This window comes from Colobus angolensis, unplaced genomic scaffold (genome assembly GCF_000951035.1).
Source record: "Colobus angolensis palliatus isolate OR3802 unplaced genomic scaffold, Cang.pa_1.0 Scaffold15, whole genome shotgun sequence".
NCBI classification, from domain to species: domain Eukaryota; kingdom Metazoa; phylum Chordata; class Mammalia; order Primates; family Cercopithecidae; genus Colobus; species Colobus angolensis.
In genome coordinates this window covers 5472566-5490721 of record NW_012114599.1, presented here as the reverse complement: position 1 = coordinate 5490721, position 18156 = coordinate 5472566, and the positions used below count along the sequence as shown (strand labels likewise).

Genomic DNA, 18156 nt, shown 5'->3' with positions numbered 1-18156 from the left:
GCCATGAGCTTAGATGAGGTCACCCAGAGAGTGAGCATAGATGGAAGAAGGGCTCGAGCACTGAGCCCTGAAACTTAGCATGTAAATGTGTGATGTAAATATCCTTGTAGTTAGAATGAACTTTTTCAAAACTCCAACTGCAAACTTGGCCAGATATTTTAGAAGTTATAAATCTGATACAGACCATGTATTTTCCTGGAGTAAAGGTACTAAATTAGAACAAAAGTTTTACAACAGACATGCCAAATATTCAACACACCAGATATAGTTGGTTTTGTCAATAAAAGCTTAGATAAAATTTAATATAAATTGGCTTTGGGAAGTTTTTCTTACCCTTAAGATGGAGAAATTCATGGTATTGTTTTGTGACATATATTATGTTAACAAAGAGCCTCGGAATGCTGCTCATTTACTGGCATTTGGGATGAGAGTTCATTTTGCACTACCTGTCTAATCTTGTCATTTTTTCTAGGAACAATATTTTTCTTTTCAATGAACAGTTTTGAGACTATGTATACACTTGTCCTTTTGATCCAATAACTTAATCAAATCGCTGATCAATTCTGTGGGATAAAAAAATCAAATGACTGTTTTGGTGAATTATTGCTAGTTGCTTAACTAAATAATGAGTCATTTTGAAGCAGCCTTGTTGTCTGGGGTAAATACCAAAGTTCTTGTTCTCACGGCCAAGGAGATCTAGGTCGTGGACACACACAGACAGCGTTAGTTTAGGGCAGGAGTTTAGTAGATAGTGCAAAAGGAAAAAACAGCTCTCCATCACAGAGAAGGGTCCGGAGTGGGTTGCCAAGTTGTAGTAAAAATGTCAAGGTTTTTATAAATGGGCTAGCGAGGAGGGGGCTCGTAAGGTGGGGATATCTTATCCTCCTGATGGTTTAGTTGGGACCAGGTGTGCTATCCGTACAGCGCAGTTTTTTTTGTTTTTTTTTTTTTATCAGCTGTATCTCATTCCTTGACCACATAGGCTGACTCTTAAGTCTATGTTTCTTTGTCCTGGTTATCTGGGAGGGAGAGTTTCTGTGTTTGTTGCCATCTTCTTGCAGCCGTAGGCAACCCCCCACCCCCAAGTTTGCTTTTAGCTTCCCTATCTTAGTGTGCCCAAAGGGAAAAGAATGTGCTTATTAAGGCCCACTGTTTTATTGGGGCCCATTGTACAAGTGTGAAGTTTGGTAATTACCCAGGAGACCTTCCCCACTCCTGTGCCGAAGCTGTCTTATCTGTGTTTTACTGTCTGCTCTTTCAGGCTGCTTGTTGTTAGAAGAGAAGTGATTTCCTTGAACTGCATGAGGTTAGGAAAGGAGCTATCTTTGAGCTGCCTTTTTTTTTTTTTTTCCAGGCTTAATTCACTTTATTTTTCTTGTATAAAAACCCTACGTTGTAGCCACAGCTGGAGCCTGGGTCCGCTGCACGGAGACTCTGGTGTGGGTCTTGACGAGGTGGTCAGTGAATTCCTGATAGGGAGACTTGGTAAATACAGTCCCCTTCCAGAGGTCAGGGGTCAGGTAGCTGTAGGTCTTAGAGATGGCATCAAAGGTGGCCTTGGTGAAGTTGCCCAGGGTGGCATTGCAGCCCGGGCTGAGGTGTAGCAGTCGTCGATACCAGCCATCATGAGCAGCTTCTTGGGCACACGCGCTGAGACGATGCCAGTGCCCCTGGGTGCAGGGATGAGGTGCACCAGCACAGAGCCACAGCGGCCTGTCACCTTGCAAGGGACGGTGTGGGGCTTGCCAATCTTGTTCCCCCAGTAGCCTCTGCTCTCAGGGACAATGGAGAGTTTGACCAGGATGATGGCCCCACAGATGGCAGTCGCCACCTCCTTGGAGCACTTAACACCCAGGCGGACATGGCCGTTGTAGTCCCCGATAGCAACAAACGCCTTGAACCTGGTGCGCTGGCCAGCACGGGTCTGCTTCTGCACCGGCATAATCTTCAAAACCTCGTCTTTGAGAGAGGCCCCCAAGAAAAAAATCAATGATCTCAGATTCCTTACTGGGCAGGGAGAAGAGGTAGATCTCCTCCAGGGACTTGATCTTCATGATTGACCAAGCGGCCCAGCTTGGTGACGGGCATCCACTCCTTATCCTCGGCCTTGTCTCTGCGAGCTACGCGGCCTCGGCCCCGGCCCCGTCCATGGCAGCGACCCCGGCCCCTCGCAGCCCCGGATGCCACTGCCAAAACCTCCGCGGAAGCCACCGCAGTTCCCCATCCCAGGGCCACCAGGGCCTCCAGGCCCCCCCGCTGCACCAGCGTCATCCGCCATTTGGTGTTTTCTCAGAGCAGCTGAGCTGCTTTTTTTAAAAAGAAAGTTTTCTGCTGAGGTCTCACTTTACCCTAACTGTCTATCTAAATAATTTCTTTCTGCCTCCTATAACAATTTTAGTACAGCTGAATCATCTGAACTACTGTATAGAAGTAACATCTTGCTTTTTCCTCAAAAGTTAAATCTCTAATATGTATATGGTTCTTTCATATTACTTTTGGGCTCTTTGGTTGTTGCCACTACTTTTGTTACACTGTGGATGATCAAATTGCCTTTAGGCATCATTTTTAAAAAGATATGTTATGCTTGTGTGGTGGCTCACGCTTGTGATCCCAGCACTTTGGGAGACTGAGGCAGGAGGATTCTTTGAGCCCAGGAGTTTGAGACTGGCCTGGGGAATGTAGCGAGACTCTATCTCCAAAAAAAAATTTTTTTTAAAATTAGCTGGTTATGGTGCCATGTGCCTGTAGTGCTAGCTATTTGGGAGGCTGAGATGAAAGGATCCCTTAAGCCCAGGAGTTCGAGGTTATAGTGAGGTTACTGATTGAGCCACTGCATTCCAGCCTGGGAGACCCAATCCTGTCTCTAAAAAAAAAAAGGAAAATAAAAAATGTAAAGGTATGCTTTATAAATTTAAAAATGAAAAAGACTATGAAACATTTTAGTAGGAAAAGATTTAGAAAATGCCTTCCTCATAATTACTAACATTTACTTTAGTTTCCTTTAGGTCAGATCAAACTCTGGGAGGCTAAAGTGGAAGAGGTCGACCGATCTTGTGATTCAGATGAAGATTATGAAGCCAGTGGACGCAGTCTGTTATCCACACATTATACTATCGTTATCCATCCCAAAGACCAAGGTCCGACTTACCTCCTAATTGGATCCAAGCATGAAAAGGTATTCAAAGACTTATTGGTTGATTTAGAATGATGTAGACTAATACTATTCAGATATTGGTAATAATTGTCAAATCAATTTAATGGAAATAAGGAAGAAAATTTTGCTATAGACTTTCAGCTCTGTTTTCAGAGATTATTTACCTCCCTGGAAATGAGCCTTGTTCAAATATGTCATTTTCCAATCCTGTTGGTAAAAGTGGTATCAAGGCTGAAATTAGTGCATGGAAGTGGAGGGCTAAAGGACCTTATGTTAAAAATGTGAATCTCTCAGACTGAGTATTTTTTGGTAAATCTAAGGACTCTATTTTATATTTTTGACTAATTTTGATAAAATTTGGGCTTAGATACAATTGAAAATTAATTATTTTATGTATTATATGTACATATAGTCATTTATGATAAAGGAGGTATCACAAATTAATGGGGAAGTAATGTATCATTCAATACATAGGGTTATGTATTTATTATATACTGAGGAAATTGGCTACTTAGGAAATATTAGTTTTTCATCTCATACAGATAGCAAAATATTTCCAGATGAATTTAAAGAGTTAAAAGAATTCAATGAAATTATTTTTTAAGAGGGCCTTTATCTGATTTCTGAATCAGAAGTACTGTGTAAGAAAACAAAAAGGTGGACCAGGCGCAGTGGCTCACGTCTGTAATCCCAGTACTTTGGGAGGCTGAAGCGGGTGGATCACAAGGTCAGGAGATGGAGACCATCTTGGCCAACATGTTGAAACCCTGTCTCTGCTAAAATACAAAAATTAGCCAGGCGAGGTGGCACGTGCCTGTAATCCCAGCTACTTGGGAGGCTGAGGCAGGGGAATCACTTGAACCCGGGAAGCAGAGGTTGCAGTGAGCCAAGATCGCACCACTGAACTACAGCCTGGTGACAGAGCAAGACTCCGTCTCAAAAAAAAAAAAAAGAAAGAAAGAACGAAAACAAAAAGGCAGTGTAAGAAATCAGAGTGCAAATGGTTGATAGATTTGACTATAAAAATTGAAATAATTCTTTATGTCAAATATTATCATAAATATAACTAAAAAGATAATACAGAAAACAAAATATTTCATGGATGGCTACTGTATCCTTAACATATAAACAACTCTTTATAGATTATTATTGTTACTATTGGTCATTGTTTTTAAGCACATGTATCAGGCCAAGTGCTAAGTATATCTCTTCTTCATCCTTCCAATTACCCTCTGTGGGAGGTGACCTTATTCCCATTTGTAGGTGGAAAGACTGAGGCACTTTTCTGTGGTCACACATCTGGCAAGAGGCAGAGTTGATATTAGACCCCTGTCTCTAACCACAGTGCCTGTGTTCCTGAACACTTGCCTCTGCTACCTCTCATTTGATTTGAAAAGGACTATGTTTCTAGTAGAAAAATAGAAAGAGGGCCTGATGAACAACTTACTGAGGAATTTAATGGCTAATGAATGCTTACACTCATTTGTAATCAAAGATATGCACATTTAAAAGTGATAAAGCTTTTATTGTCTCTGAGGTTATCAAAGATTTAAAAAATTATGCTAGTGAAGCTATGAGGAGGGAAGCACTCCTATACACTACTGGTGGGAATAGAAATTAGTGTAAATGCTTTGGAAAGTACTTTGAAAATATGTTTCAAGAATTCCTGAAAGTTTTCACGCCCTAGTAATGACTCATAATTCTATTTCAAAAAATATATACTAAGAAAATGTTGGCCAGACACTGTAGCTCATGCCTGTAATCCTAGCACTTTGGGAGGCCGAGACAGGTGGATCACCTGAGGTCAGGAGTTCGAGGCCAGCCTGGCCAACCCGGTGAAACTCTGTCTCTACTAAAAATACAAAAAGTAGCTGGGCGTAGTGACAGGTGTCTGTAATCCCAACTACTTGGGAGGCGGAGGCAGGAGAATCAGTTGAACCTGGAGGCGGAGGTTGCAGTGAATCGAGATCGTGCCATTGCACTCCAGCCTGGGTGACACAGCAAGACTCTGTCTCAAAAAAAAAAAAAAAGAAAAAGAAAGAAAAAGAAAATGTTAGTAAATGCAGCCAAAAATTTATGTATAGTTTGTTTGACACAATACTCATTTTTTTTTTTTTTAAACAAAGTTTCACTCTGTCACTAGGCTAGAGTGCGGTGGCATGATCTCAGCTCACTGCAACCTCCGCCTCCCGGGTTCAAGCGATTCTCTTGCCTCAGCCTCCCGAGTAGCTGGGATTACAGGCGTGCACCACAATGCCCGGCTAATTTTTGTATTTTTAGTAGAGACGAAGTTTCACCATGTTGGCCAGGCTGGTCTCAAACCCCTGACCTCAAGTGATCCACCCTCCTTGGCCTCTCAAAATGCTGGGATTACAGATGTGAGCCACCATGCCCAGCCTACAATACTCTTTTTAAAATACTTTTTTTTTTAAGTATTTTAAACATGGAAAATACAACATTTCCTTTTCAGTTAACAGGTGATAGCTGTCACAGTATTTTTTATCAGTGAGAAGTTAGTAACCATCATAATGTTCAGCAATAAGAAATTGCTTAAATAAATATGGTATGTCCATATGTGTAATAGAATATCCTGCAGCCATAAAAACTTGTTTATAAAGAATTTCTAGCAACAAGGGAGTGCTTGTACTATATGACTAAAATTCAGAAATTATCCTCTACTTTTAGCATAATTCAACTATGTAAAAATTTAATCTACATATATATTTTCATAGAGAAGAAAAGACCAGAAATCTTTGGTGAATGGGATAAGATGGATATTATGTTTTCTTTTTTTTTTTTTTTTTTGAGACGGAGGCTCGCTCTGCCGCCCAGGCTGGAGTGCTGTGGCCAGATCTCAGCTCACTGCAAGCTCCGCCTCCCGGGTTCACGCCATTCTCCTGCCTCAGCCTCCCAAGTAGCTGGGACTACAGGCGACCGCCACCTCGCCCGGCTAGTTTTTTGTATTTTTTAGTAGAGACGGGGTTTCGCCGTGTTAGCCAGGATGGTCTCGATCTCCTGACCTCGTGATCCGCCCGTCTTGGCCTCCCAAAGTGCTGGGATTACAGGCTTGAGCCACCACGCCCGGCCGATGTTTTCTTTAAATTTTCTGGATTTCCAGAATATCCTGTATGTATCACTCTGGGAGCCAGATTTTTAATTTCATAGAATTTATTTATTTTGTAAAAAAATATCAGCTGGTTGTATTTAGTCTCTTAACATGTGTTATTCTTCTTAATTTTGTCATGATGCTTTTCTAAGACGCATCTGAAGAAAATAAGAAAAATGTGAATAATGGGAAAAGGTAATATAAACACAGTTCAAGTGAGCATGCCTCAGAATGGTTTGAATAAATGGCTTTTCATTATTATTTAAAAATTAAAGCAAGTGGTTCGTTTCCATCTCAAAGTTTTCTACTGTTTATGCAAGTTGTTTTTTTCTTTGAGTGATCAAAACTGTGTCTTCACATTTCTATTAATATGTTCTGGTTTTCAGGACACCTGGCTTTATCATCTGACTGTTGCAGCTGGAAGCAACAATGTAAACGTTGGATCTGAATTTGAACAACTGGTTTGCAAATTGCTAAACATAGACGGGGAGCCTTGTAAGTTCATAAACATGTAAATAAAGCTTTATGGTTTATGAAATGGACCTCAACCCACTTAGCCTAATGGAGTTTTCACTTAATGGGTTCCTGTTTCCCTGAAATATACCCACCTTTTCACTGCCTTTGTTCATCATGGGAGAGAATTCTCTCTGTGGCTCTTTGGCTGCAGGGACACCATCATTCCTCATTAGGCTGTGTCAGGTCACCTCTTTCTGCCTTTGCTTCCATTGCTCCTCTGCTTGGAATGCCCCGTTCCTTGGCAGTCCTCACCAGCATAATGAAACCCCACCTAGCCTTAGGAGATCCCCCAGCCAGCCCCCTCCAGCTCAGCATCTGGCTCATAAAAGGTGCTTCATCAGTGTTAAAATTATGTCCTAATATGCTTTGTCACTTAATTCTTTTATAGCAAGCTTGTCCAACCTGCAACCCAGAGGTGGCATGCGGCCCAGCATGGCTTTGAATGTGACCCAACACAAATTCCTAAACTTTCTTAAAACATTACGAAATTTCTTTCTGAGGTTTTTTGTTTTTAAGCCCATCAGCTATCATTAGTGTTAATATATTTTATGTGTGGCCCAAGACAATTCTTCTTCCAATGTGGCCCAGGGAAACCAAAAGATGTATGGATAGCATTCGTAATTTTGCATTGAAATTAAGTTTTTGTTTTGTTTTTGAGACGGAGTCTCTGTCACCCAGGCTGGAGTGCAGTGGCATGTTCTCAGCTCACTGTACCCTCTGCCTCCTGGGCTCAAGTGATCCTCCTGCCTCAGCCTCCTGAGTAGCTAGGACCACAGGCGTGCACCACCATGCCCAGCTAATTTTTGTATCGTTGGCAGAGATGGGGTTTCGTCATGTTGCAAAGGCTGGTCTTGAACTCCTGAGCTCAAGTAATCCAGCCACCTCAGCCTCCCAGAGTGCTGGCATTCCAGGCGTGAGCCACTGTGCCTAGTCTGAAATGAATTTTTATGGCTAAGGTTTCCCCACCGAGAGTCTAGATTCTATCCTATGCTTTACACACTAAGAGAGACCATATTTTATTTGCCGTGTCTAACACAGGAATTTAATAAATATTGATTTTAGGAATGCCTTCAAGTTCCTCTTTATCTTTTTATCTCTTTCTACTTTGGCTTCTCCTCTCTAGAGAAGTTCTAAATCTTTCCCCAGCTCTTTCTCATATATAGTCATGCCCACTACCTAGGTCACCAGTCTTTAACACATTTAAGCAATGTGCTAGTGCCCTGGTAGACTTATTGCAGCCTAGTAAATTAGGACCCAACTCTTCAAGATTATCCAAAACAAGAACATGTCTCACTCATAAATGGCAGTTAAACTGTGAGGATGCAAAGGCATAAGAATGACACAATAGACTTTGGGGACTCAGGGGGAAAGGGTGGGAAGCGGGTGAGGCAAATCAGGTTCAGTATATACTGCTCGGGTGATGGGTGCACCAAAATCTCCCAAATCAACACTAAAGAACTTACTCATGTAACCAAATACCACCTATTCCCCAAAAACCTATGGAAATTTTTAAAATTAAAAAAAAAAAGAAAACAAACAAACAAAAAAACAGTAACGTGAGAATCCCAATGGCCTGGCTACCAAAATAGAATAATGTTGCCAAAGAGTTTTTTTCTGACCTTTGTGACTTAAAGTTGTGAGCCAAGCCTGAATGAGCTAATGTCTAAAGGATTAATTTAATGGGAGGCCAAAATAAGTGGTTTATTCAGTTTTCTGTTCATATTTTATTCTGCATTTAGCCTCTCAGATATGGAGACACCCCACTTTGTGTCACAGTAAAGAAGGAATTATTTCCCCTCTGACAACTCTACCTTCCGAAGCCCTGCAGACAGAAGCTATTAAATTATTTAAGGTAAAATACTTATACGTTGTTAAATAATTGGAAAAAAATTAAAAATAACATTTTGGGTTACAAAATTTTACTCCAAGAAAATTCAAAATGTGTTGTTTATTATTAAGAATATCATTGAAATAAAACTGGTGAATTTAATATGCTTTCTTAGTGAGGATTTTGGATTTACTGAAATAAACTATTAATATGTATGGTTTGGACAATGTGAAATACTTGGTATCAGATGAATCATTTCCCCTTTAACTTCTAATTTTCCACATCACACCAGGCACAGCACTGGGAGAGGGGTCAGCACTCTCTTTCCTCTCTAGTGTTACTCTCAGTTTCTTATTCCTCAATCTCTATTAGAAATCCCTGATCACTCAAAACTTGCCATGCACCTTAGCACTCTTTATCGTTCTATCCCTATCATCAGTTACCTTCCAGTAACTCTTCAGATTTCTCTAAGGGCCAGGCGTGGTGGCTTAATCCTGTAATCCCAGCACTTTGGGAGGCCGAGGAGGGTGGATCACCTGAGGTCAGGAGTTCGAGACCATCCTGGCCAGCATGGTGAAACCCCATCACCACTAAAAATACAAAATTAGCTGGGCGTGGTGATGCATACCTGTAATCTCAGCTACTTGGAAGGCTGAGGCAGAGAATTGCTTGAACCCAGGAGGTGGAGGTTGCAGTGAGCTGAGATCATGCCACTGCACTCCAACCTGGGCAACAAGAGTGAAATTAAGTCTCAAAAAAAAAAAAAAATTATCTAAGGATTTTAGCTCCCAACTCACATTCTCTACCTGAACTCTTGCAAATGACTGTTATCATTTCACTCACCAATGCCATGATTTTAAGATTCTTGACCTTCTAAATTCCAGTAAGCTTCACCTCTGGTCTCCTTCATCATCCCATTCTCCATGTCCACACCTGACTTCACCATTCCTCACAAGTACGTCACCTCTAAAAGCTTCAATTCAGACATCTCTTTCTTTAAGCAGAATCCTAGCCTACAAGCTCTTTTTTTTTTTTTTTTTACTCTTCCATTTTTTCTTCATCTCTAAGACCTTTGTTTTGGACCATTTGCTTTCTTTGAGATCATAATGACTGCATCTTGACTTTTCTTCCTTCCTTATCCAGTCTGGTTTGTTCCTATTAATTCTCATAGTTCCTTGGGACCCATACTTCCATGCATTCTTCAGCCAGATCCCAACCTAGATCAGTGCTATGTTTTCTGCTCCCAGGATAACCAGATGTGCAATGCTGCAGAGCATCAAACCGCCATGCAGTCTGATGTCAGTATAAATTCAGGGTCTTCCTCTGTCACAGCCAACTTTCTGCCTTTGTGCTTGTCTTTGGTCACATCCCCCTCAAACTCTCTACTTAAGAATACAGCAGAGAAACTTACCTTCTATTTCACTGAGAAAATTAGAGGACATCAGACATGACATGACCACTTCATAGCCCTCCTCTTGCAGCTGGGCATGGTGGCTCACGCCTGTAATCCCAGCACTTTGGGAGGCTGAGGTGGGCAGATCATGAGGTCAGGATATCGAGACCATCCTGGCTAACATGGTGAAACCCTGTCTCTACTAAAAAAATACAGAAATTAGCCAGGCGTGATGGCACGTGCCTGTAGTCCCAGCTACTTGGGAGGCTGAGGCAGGAGAATCACATGAACTTAGTGGGTGGAGGTTGCAGTGAGCCGAGATCACGCCACTGCACTCCATCCTGAGTGGCAGAGCAAGACTCCGTCTCAAAAAAGAAAAAGAAGAAGCCCTCCACTTAACAGACAACCCTTCATCTCTTTTCTCCTCCACTCCTCCAGCCTCAGAATATGGTGGATCTTCTGTGTTTCCAAGTCTGGACTCTACACCAGGATCTTGGTACTTCATTTTCCCCTAGTCTCTTGGAGCTCAATCTCTTTCTTTTGGCTTTGTCTTGCCTAAGTTTCTCCCGTCTCAAAAAATCTATTTGTTTATTAGATAATATTATGGAGTTATTGTTAATTGCGGGGTCATGGATGGCTATAGAAAAAATCTTTATCAACTGGACATCCAGCCTGAAGTATTTATTGATAAAGTAATAAAGTAATATGATATACATTAAAATACTCTAGAGGAAAAGAAAGTAGAGGTGGGGAGGTGGTGAAGTTTGGCAAAATGCTGATAATTGTTGACACTGGGTGATGGGTACATAGGTGATTATTATGCTGTTCTCTCTACTTTTATACATTTTTAAAATTTCTATAATGGAAAGTTTAAAAATATCCACCTGTAGAGTACACCAATACCTAAATCAAGAAAGACTACACAAATATATTTGAAAATCTAGATGATGTGGCCAATTTTATAAGAAAATATAAACGACCAAAATTGATTCCACAGGAAAAGGAAAATCTAAACAGAGGAGTTTACCAAACTTTATGTGTAGATAATTTCAATGATGTTTAAATTGTCCCAAAGCATAGGAAAAGAAAGAAATTTTCCAAATTCAATTTTTTCTTTTACTTTTTACTTGGGACAATTTCCAACATATATGAGTAGAGAGAATATTACAATGAGGCCTAAAGTGCCCGTCTTTCAGATCCACAGTCATCAACACATGGCCAATTTTGTTTTATTCTCCCATTCCCCACTGCACCCTAACTTTAGATTATTTTGAAGCAATCCTCGATCGTTATATCACCATATTCTCTTTGTTAAATAAGTATCACTTTCATACAAGAGCACAACAAAGATTGTACAAAAATAATAAAATATTAGCAATCAGAATCCAGCATCATTTTAAGAATATTAAATCACTCAACTCAATAGCAAAAAACAAATAATCCAATTTTAAAATGGGCAAAAGATCTCAATAGACATTTCTCAAAAGAAGACACTCAAATGGCCAACAAGTGTATGAATCAATGCTAAGCATCGCTAATCATCAGGGAAATGCAAATCAACATCATAATGAAATATCATCTGACCCCAGTTAAAATGGCTATTATCAAAAAGACAGAAAATAACAAATGCTGTCAAGCATGCAGAGAAAGAGGAAAACTCATACACCATTGGTGGGAATATAAATTAGTACAGCAACTTTGGAAAACAGTGTGGAGGTTCCTCAAAAAACTAAAAATAGAACTACCATGTGATCTAGCAGTCTCACTGGGAGTATATCCAAATGAAAGGAAGTCAGTATATTGAAGAGATATCCGCATTCCTATATTTATTGTAGCACTGTTCACAAGAACCGATATATGGAATCAACCTAAGTGTTCATCAGTAGATGAATGGATAAAGATGGGCCGGGCCAGTGGCTCAGGCCTGTAATCCCAGCACTTTGGGAGGCCAAGGCAGCCAGACCACTTGAGGCCAGGGGTTTGAGACCAGCCTGGCCAACATGAGGAAACCACATCTCTACTAAAAATACAAAAATTAACTGGGCGTGGTGGCACATGCCTGTAATCCCAGCTACTAGGGAGGCTGAGGCACAAGAATCGCTTGAACCTGAGAGGTGGAGGTTGTAGTGAGTCGAGATCGTGCCACTGCACTCCAGCCTGGGTGACAGAGCAAGACTCTGTCTCAACAAAAAAAAAAAAAGAAAGAAAGAAAGAAAATGTAGTATATATACACAATGGAATATTATTCAGCCATTGAGAAAAACAAAGCCCTGTCATTTGCAGTAACACAGATGGAAATAGATGGAATTGGAGAACGTTATGTTAAGTAAAATAAGCCAAGCACAGAAAGACAAACATCTCATGTTTTCACTCACAGGTGGGAGCTAAAAAAGTGGATTTCATAGAGGTAGATGGTAAAATAGAACAGTGGTTACCAGAGGCTGGGTAGTAGGGGGTGGAGGGATGAAAGGAGGTTGGTTAATAGGTACAAAAATACATTTATATAAAAAGAATAAGTTCTAGTGTTCAACAGCACAGCAACTATAGTTAACAAGAACTTAGAGTGTATTTCAAAATGCTTAGAAGAGAAGATTTGGAATGTTCCCAACACAAAGAAATTATAAATGTTAGAGGTAGTGGATATCCCATTCCCTTGATTTGATTATTACATGTTGCATGCATGTATCAAAAAACTCATATACTCCATTAATATATGCAGCTATTATGTGTCGATAACATTTTTTAATGTTAAAAAATGTTAAATCATGACTGAAAGGGATTTCTTCTAGGAAATTAAGGATGGCTAAGTATTAGAATATCTATTAATATTACTTACTATTAGGGAGATAATCATATCTGTAGATACTGAAAAGGCATTTGACAAATTTAACACTTATAGATAGCAATATATAGATACTACTTTAACATGACAAAATATTCCTGTTTTAGCTAAAAGCAAGCGTCATGCTTTATGGAGAAATTTTGGAAACGTTTCCACTAAAGTGAGGAAAAGACAAAGATGTGCCCCATTATTTTTAAAATTTTTCAATTAAAGTATAAATTATATAAGATTTGTCATTATTATTATTTAATATTCTGTTAGGGAACTAACCTATGTAATTAGGCAATAAATAAAAATATTTACAGATGGCGTATTTGTATACCCAGAAAACCCAAAAGAACAAACTAAAAACTGCTACACGTGAAAAGAGAATTTGATAAGATAGTGAGAGGTACAGAATAAGCAAAAAACAAATGCTTTTATGTGTGCAAGCAACAACCAGTTAGAAGATAGAAAGGAAGAACTACTTTGGGCCATGATGAAGTCACAGGACTGGATTTGCCCTGCCAGTGGTTTTCAGACATTGAACGTAGGCAGTGCAGGACAGATTCTTCAGAAAACTAATGACATAAGCTCTATGATTGCTGCAGCTTACTGTCTGGAGACATTCAAGACTGCTGTGCAGAGAGGGAGCACCCAAATAGAGCCTGGCAGTCTTCCTGAGTTGTGGAGACAGAGTTCAGAATTTGAGAAGGCCAAGGTAGTTAGACTTCACGGGGCTGATCGGGCATGGTGGCTCACCCTGTAACCCCAGCACTTTGGGAGGCTGAGATGGGCGGATCACCTGAGATCAGGAGTTCAAGACCAGCCTGGTTAACATGGTGAAACTCTGTCTCTACTAAAAATACAAAAATTAGCCAGGTGTGGTGGTTGGTGCCTGTAATCTCAGCTACTCGGGAGGCTGAGGCAGGAGAATCACTTGAACCCGAGAGGCAGAGGTTGCACTGAGCTCTGCACTGCAGCCTGGGTAACAGAGCGAGACTCCATCTCAAAACAAACAAACAAACAAACAAAAACAGGGCTGAGAGGAGAGAGCTAAAGAGAGGGAGGGAGGGAGAGCTCTGGAGATCTGAGTTTTCATCTGAGAACTGATAAGCATGTGTGTGTTTGAGGAAAGTACCTGAGGCTGAGGACAGAAAGACACAGGCAAAAACATTCCAGCTCACACAGAGCTGGAAATAGTTTTCCCATCTTCTAGAATGGAAAAATCTCTGATACATTGGACATCAAATAGAGTGCACAGAAGGTGATTGCCTCTGGAATGGGGCCCAGATAGTACTAAATATAAGGCTGTTCTGGTCCACCCTAAGAAACTTAAAAGAGACGTTGGAAGAACCAAACCGTTTCCAAGTAGTTTAACTGTCATCTGAGAGCAAAGCTAAAAAATATTTAAAGCATCCCAAAAAGTCCAGTGCCCAAGAATATAACATTTACAATGTCTGCATCCAGTCAAAGATCACCAGGCATACAGAGAATCAGGTCAAGTATGCCATACAATGGGTAAGAAAAAGTAATCATAGAAACATATCTAGAAATGATGCAGGTGATGGTAGATAAATACATCTCTGTGTATCTGTTGTCTATTGTTACATTTAAAATTTCCCCAACCCTTAGTGACTTACAACATTTGGTATTTCACACAGTTTTGAAGGGTCAGGAATCTGGAAGCAGTTTAGCTGGGTGGTTCTGACTCATAGTCTCCTGATGGTACCATCAAGCTGTCAGCGGGGCAGCAGGCATCTGAAGATTGGAATGGAGCTGGAGGATTCCAAGCTCTCTCACGTGGCTGTTGGCAAGGAAGCCTCAGTTCCTCACTACGTGGGCCTCTCCAAATGACTGCTCAAGGCATGGCAGCTGCCTGCCCCAGAGCAAATGATCTAACAGGAAAAGAGAGAGAGTGACCAAGATGGAAGTGCATTGTTTTTTATAAGCTAATCTTAGAAATGGCATGCCACATTCTACCGTCACACAGACCAACACTGGTAGAATACAGGAGGGAATTACCCACGGATCTGAATGTCAGGATGTGGAGATCACGGAGGACCACTTTGGAGATTGGCCACCACACTTCACATGTTCAGGAAGGTAGAGGAAAGCACGAGCATTTTAAGAAGAGTAAGAGAAGAGATTTGAAAGACTCAAATTGAATTTTTAGAGATGAAAAATGCAATGACTAAAATGAAAAATACACTGGATGAGATTCACATGTATTTTGAAGCTCTGTTAATAAGTATGTAGATGTTTAGGACTATTATGTCTTCTAGATGAACTGACCCCTCTATCATTATAAAATGACCCTCTTTATCTCTTGCAGAATTCCTTGCTCTGAAATCTACTTTGTCTGCTATTATTGTAGCGATTCCAGATTTCTTTTGATTAGTGTTATCATAATATATCCTTTTCCATCATTTTAAACAAAAACTACTGCTGAAAAGAGAATCGATATAATTCAAGCAGAATAAATCTACTCACTCCTCACCTTGAATGTATCTGTTTTTGCTTAATTCAGACCTGCCAGCTTTTTATAAATGCTGCAGTTGACTCTCCTGCAATTGATTACCACATATCTCTAGCCCAGAGTGCTTTGCAAATCTGCCTGACACATCCTGAGCTGCAGAATGAAATTTGCTGTCAGCTTATTAAACAGACAAGACGAAGGCAGCCACAGAATCAACCAGGACCATTGCAGGTAGATATTGGTATTGATACATATACATGCAATTTAAAGTGATACTGTTTTTCTGATTGTAAGAATGATACACATTCAGCATAGACATTTGGAAAATACAAAAAGTGCAGAAGGAAAAATAGGTATTAATATTTTGATGTCTACCTTTTTGGTTTATTTATATATTTATATGTTTATATATACAGGTATGTATGTTGGTGTGTGCACACTCACAGTTTTTTATATTGCTGGCGTTACAGTGTGCATTCTACTTTTTTAAACTATAGAAAATAATCATTTCCCCTGTATCCTTAGACATTCTTCAAAACATTAATGGTCATGTTAACATTAAGTACTATACATTTAGGTTTTTCCAAATTTTTTCTATAATAAATACCTCTACAGTAGACATCTTTGAACCTAAATGAGATGGAGTTTCACTCTTATTGCCCAGGCTGGAGTGCAGTGGCACAATCTCGGCTCACTGCAACCTCCACCTCCTGGGTTCAGCAATTCTCCTGCCTCAACCTCCCAAGTAACTGAGATTACAGGCATGTGCCAACACTCATGGCTAATTTTGTATTTTTAGTAGAGATGGGGTTTCACCATGTTGGTCAAGCTGGCCTTGAATTCCTGACCTCAGGTGGTCTGCCCACCCCAGCCTCCCAAAGTACTGGGATTACAGGCGTGAGCCACCGCACCCACCAGGAACCTAAATCTTGTGGACAGGTCCAGCAAATTCCTTTGAACTCATTTTTAGAATTTTCCTATATCTTCAACAACATTCAGTATAGTTTAAATTCTTAACAGGTAAAAAATGTTATTTCACTATTGAGTCAGGATGCTTTTCTTTATTAGTGCAGTTGAATACATTTTTCAGGTGTTTGGTAGTCATCTGTGTTTACTCTTCAATGAACACCTGTTTTTATCTTTGTGTTTTGACTCCCTGTTAGCCACAGGATAAATCAGAAATTTCTTACCTTAACATATAGGACTCTCAGGGTTGGATCCAGGTTTGTGAGACTTGAAGCTTATACAGTTTGGGAAATGCTCTTTAAGACAAAGACTTGAAAATGGATTAGTTTTCCACATTTTAGAAATCATATGACCATGTAAACACAGTTAATAAGGCCTTTCCCAGGACCTGTACCCAAGAGGGCATCTGAAGCTTAAGATTCATCTGCATCAAGAACACTTCATAATCTGGCTCCACCGGCCCCTCCATCTCCACTTCCTGCCTCCGGCAGACAGTGAATGAATAAATACGCCCCATCCTTCAAATACACTCCGCCTTTGCAATATTCTCCACCTTGCACCTGATGGCATTCTTGTTACCTGGATCCCTCCTCTTCCTTCCCTCCCATAGACGTTATAGCCCAGCCCAAGCAACATATTCCCTGTGATCCCTTCCCTCACTCCACAAGAAGTTAGTCATTCTTTCCATTGGTTATGCTTTAAAAAGTTAATACATGGTATTACCATGTTGTATTATAATTTACTGTTTAAATATATAACTGTCTCCTACTAGACTGTAGGCTCCTTAAGGGCAGGACAATGCCTATTTCTCCCTCTTTTTTAATACAACATTTTAAAAATGACTGAAAATTATATATAACAAACAAAGACAAATAAGATCTATATCCTACTTTTACATTTATGTACTCTAATGAGTTAGTCTAATGCTTAACATTTTTAAACAAATGCAGTGTTTTATAGGATAAAGAAATAAAAATTTTTTTGTTGTTGTTTGAAGACTTTTTTTTACCTTGTTTAGTGGTCGAGCATTAACCACCATGTTCTTCAGAAGAGAATTCTGCTGTAACATGTTTTATACTTCCTTGAAAAAATATAGAAAGGAGAATACAGAACAGAGCAAAGGAAAAATAAAAATCACACATATTGCTGTTACCTAAAGATAACCTCCGTTAATATTTTTATACTTGTCCCTTATTTATGTATGTAGATACGTATGTATGTGTAGGTAGATTGGTTTTGATTTAGGGCATGTGTTTTTTACTGTTTTGCAATCTGCCTTTCTCAAAACTATTACTTGTATTTCAATGAATGAGGAAATACATAAGTGAACAAAAAAGAAACAATGTTTCTAATCTTTGAGTGTGATGTCAAAAAGGAGCACCTTGTCTGCTTGTGCCTTGGTTCCTCTGTTGTAGATAACCATATACACAACTAGATGGATCATAGATCTGACCCAATGTAGAGTTTTTTGTTTTTAACCTATAATAAATGCTGTAAACAGATCATGCATATGTGAAAGAAATAAAACGTTTTTGGGTTAAGAGAGACTGTCATCAGCCCATTACACTCACTCTGATGTAGGTCTCTGACTGGCACGTGGTATCTAACCTGTGGTGCTTCTCCCTGCCCAGGGCTGGCAACTCTTGGCACTCTGCGTTGGGCTCTTCCTTCCCCATCATCCTTTCCTGTGGCTCCTCAGGCTTCACCTAAAGAGGAATGCAGATTCCAGGTGTGCAGAATACTAGCCAGCTGAACTGTTTATGTGGTCTCTGAAAGTCTACGATAAATCATAAGTATTTAATGATCTGCCAGGTACATTTTTAGAAGAATGTGTGAAACAAATATTGGTACAGGAAGCCTTTGGTTATTGATGTGGAGCTAGGAAAATACTTC

The 18156-nt window shown here is 40.0% G+C and overlaps 1 protein-coding gene and 1 pseudogene across 2 annotated transcripts in view; one reads left to right on the top strand and one right to left on the bottom strand.

Annotated features, from left to right (window-relative positions):
• PLEKHH2 (pleckstrin homology domain containing, family H (with MyTH4 domain) member 2) overlaps nt 1–18156 on the top strand; it is a 120959-nt gene that overhangs the window by 75397 nt on the left and 27406 nt on the right. Inside the window, exons 16-20 of the mRNA XM_011935905.1 lie at nt 2996–3175; nt 6647–6755; nt 8516–8628; nt 15349–15528; nt 17895–17992. Of these exons, the coding sequence (XP_011791295.1) occupies nt 2996–3175; nt 6647–6755; nt 8516–8628; nt 15349–15528; nt 17895–17992 (680 nt within the window). The remainder of the gene's footprint in view (nt 1–2995; nt 3176–6646; nt 6756–8515; nt 8629–15348; nt 15529–17894; nt 17993–18156) is intronic.
• Nucleotides 1352–2278, bottom strand: LOC105507423 (annotated as a pseudogene). Its single transcript, XR_001001096.1, has one exon. The product of XR_001001096.1 is annotated as a 40S ribosomal protein S2 pseudogene (transcript).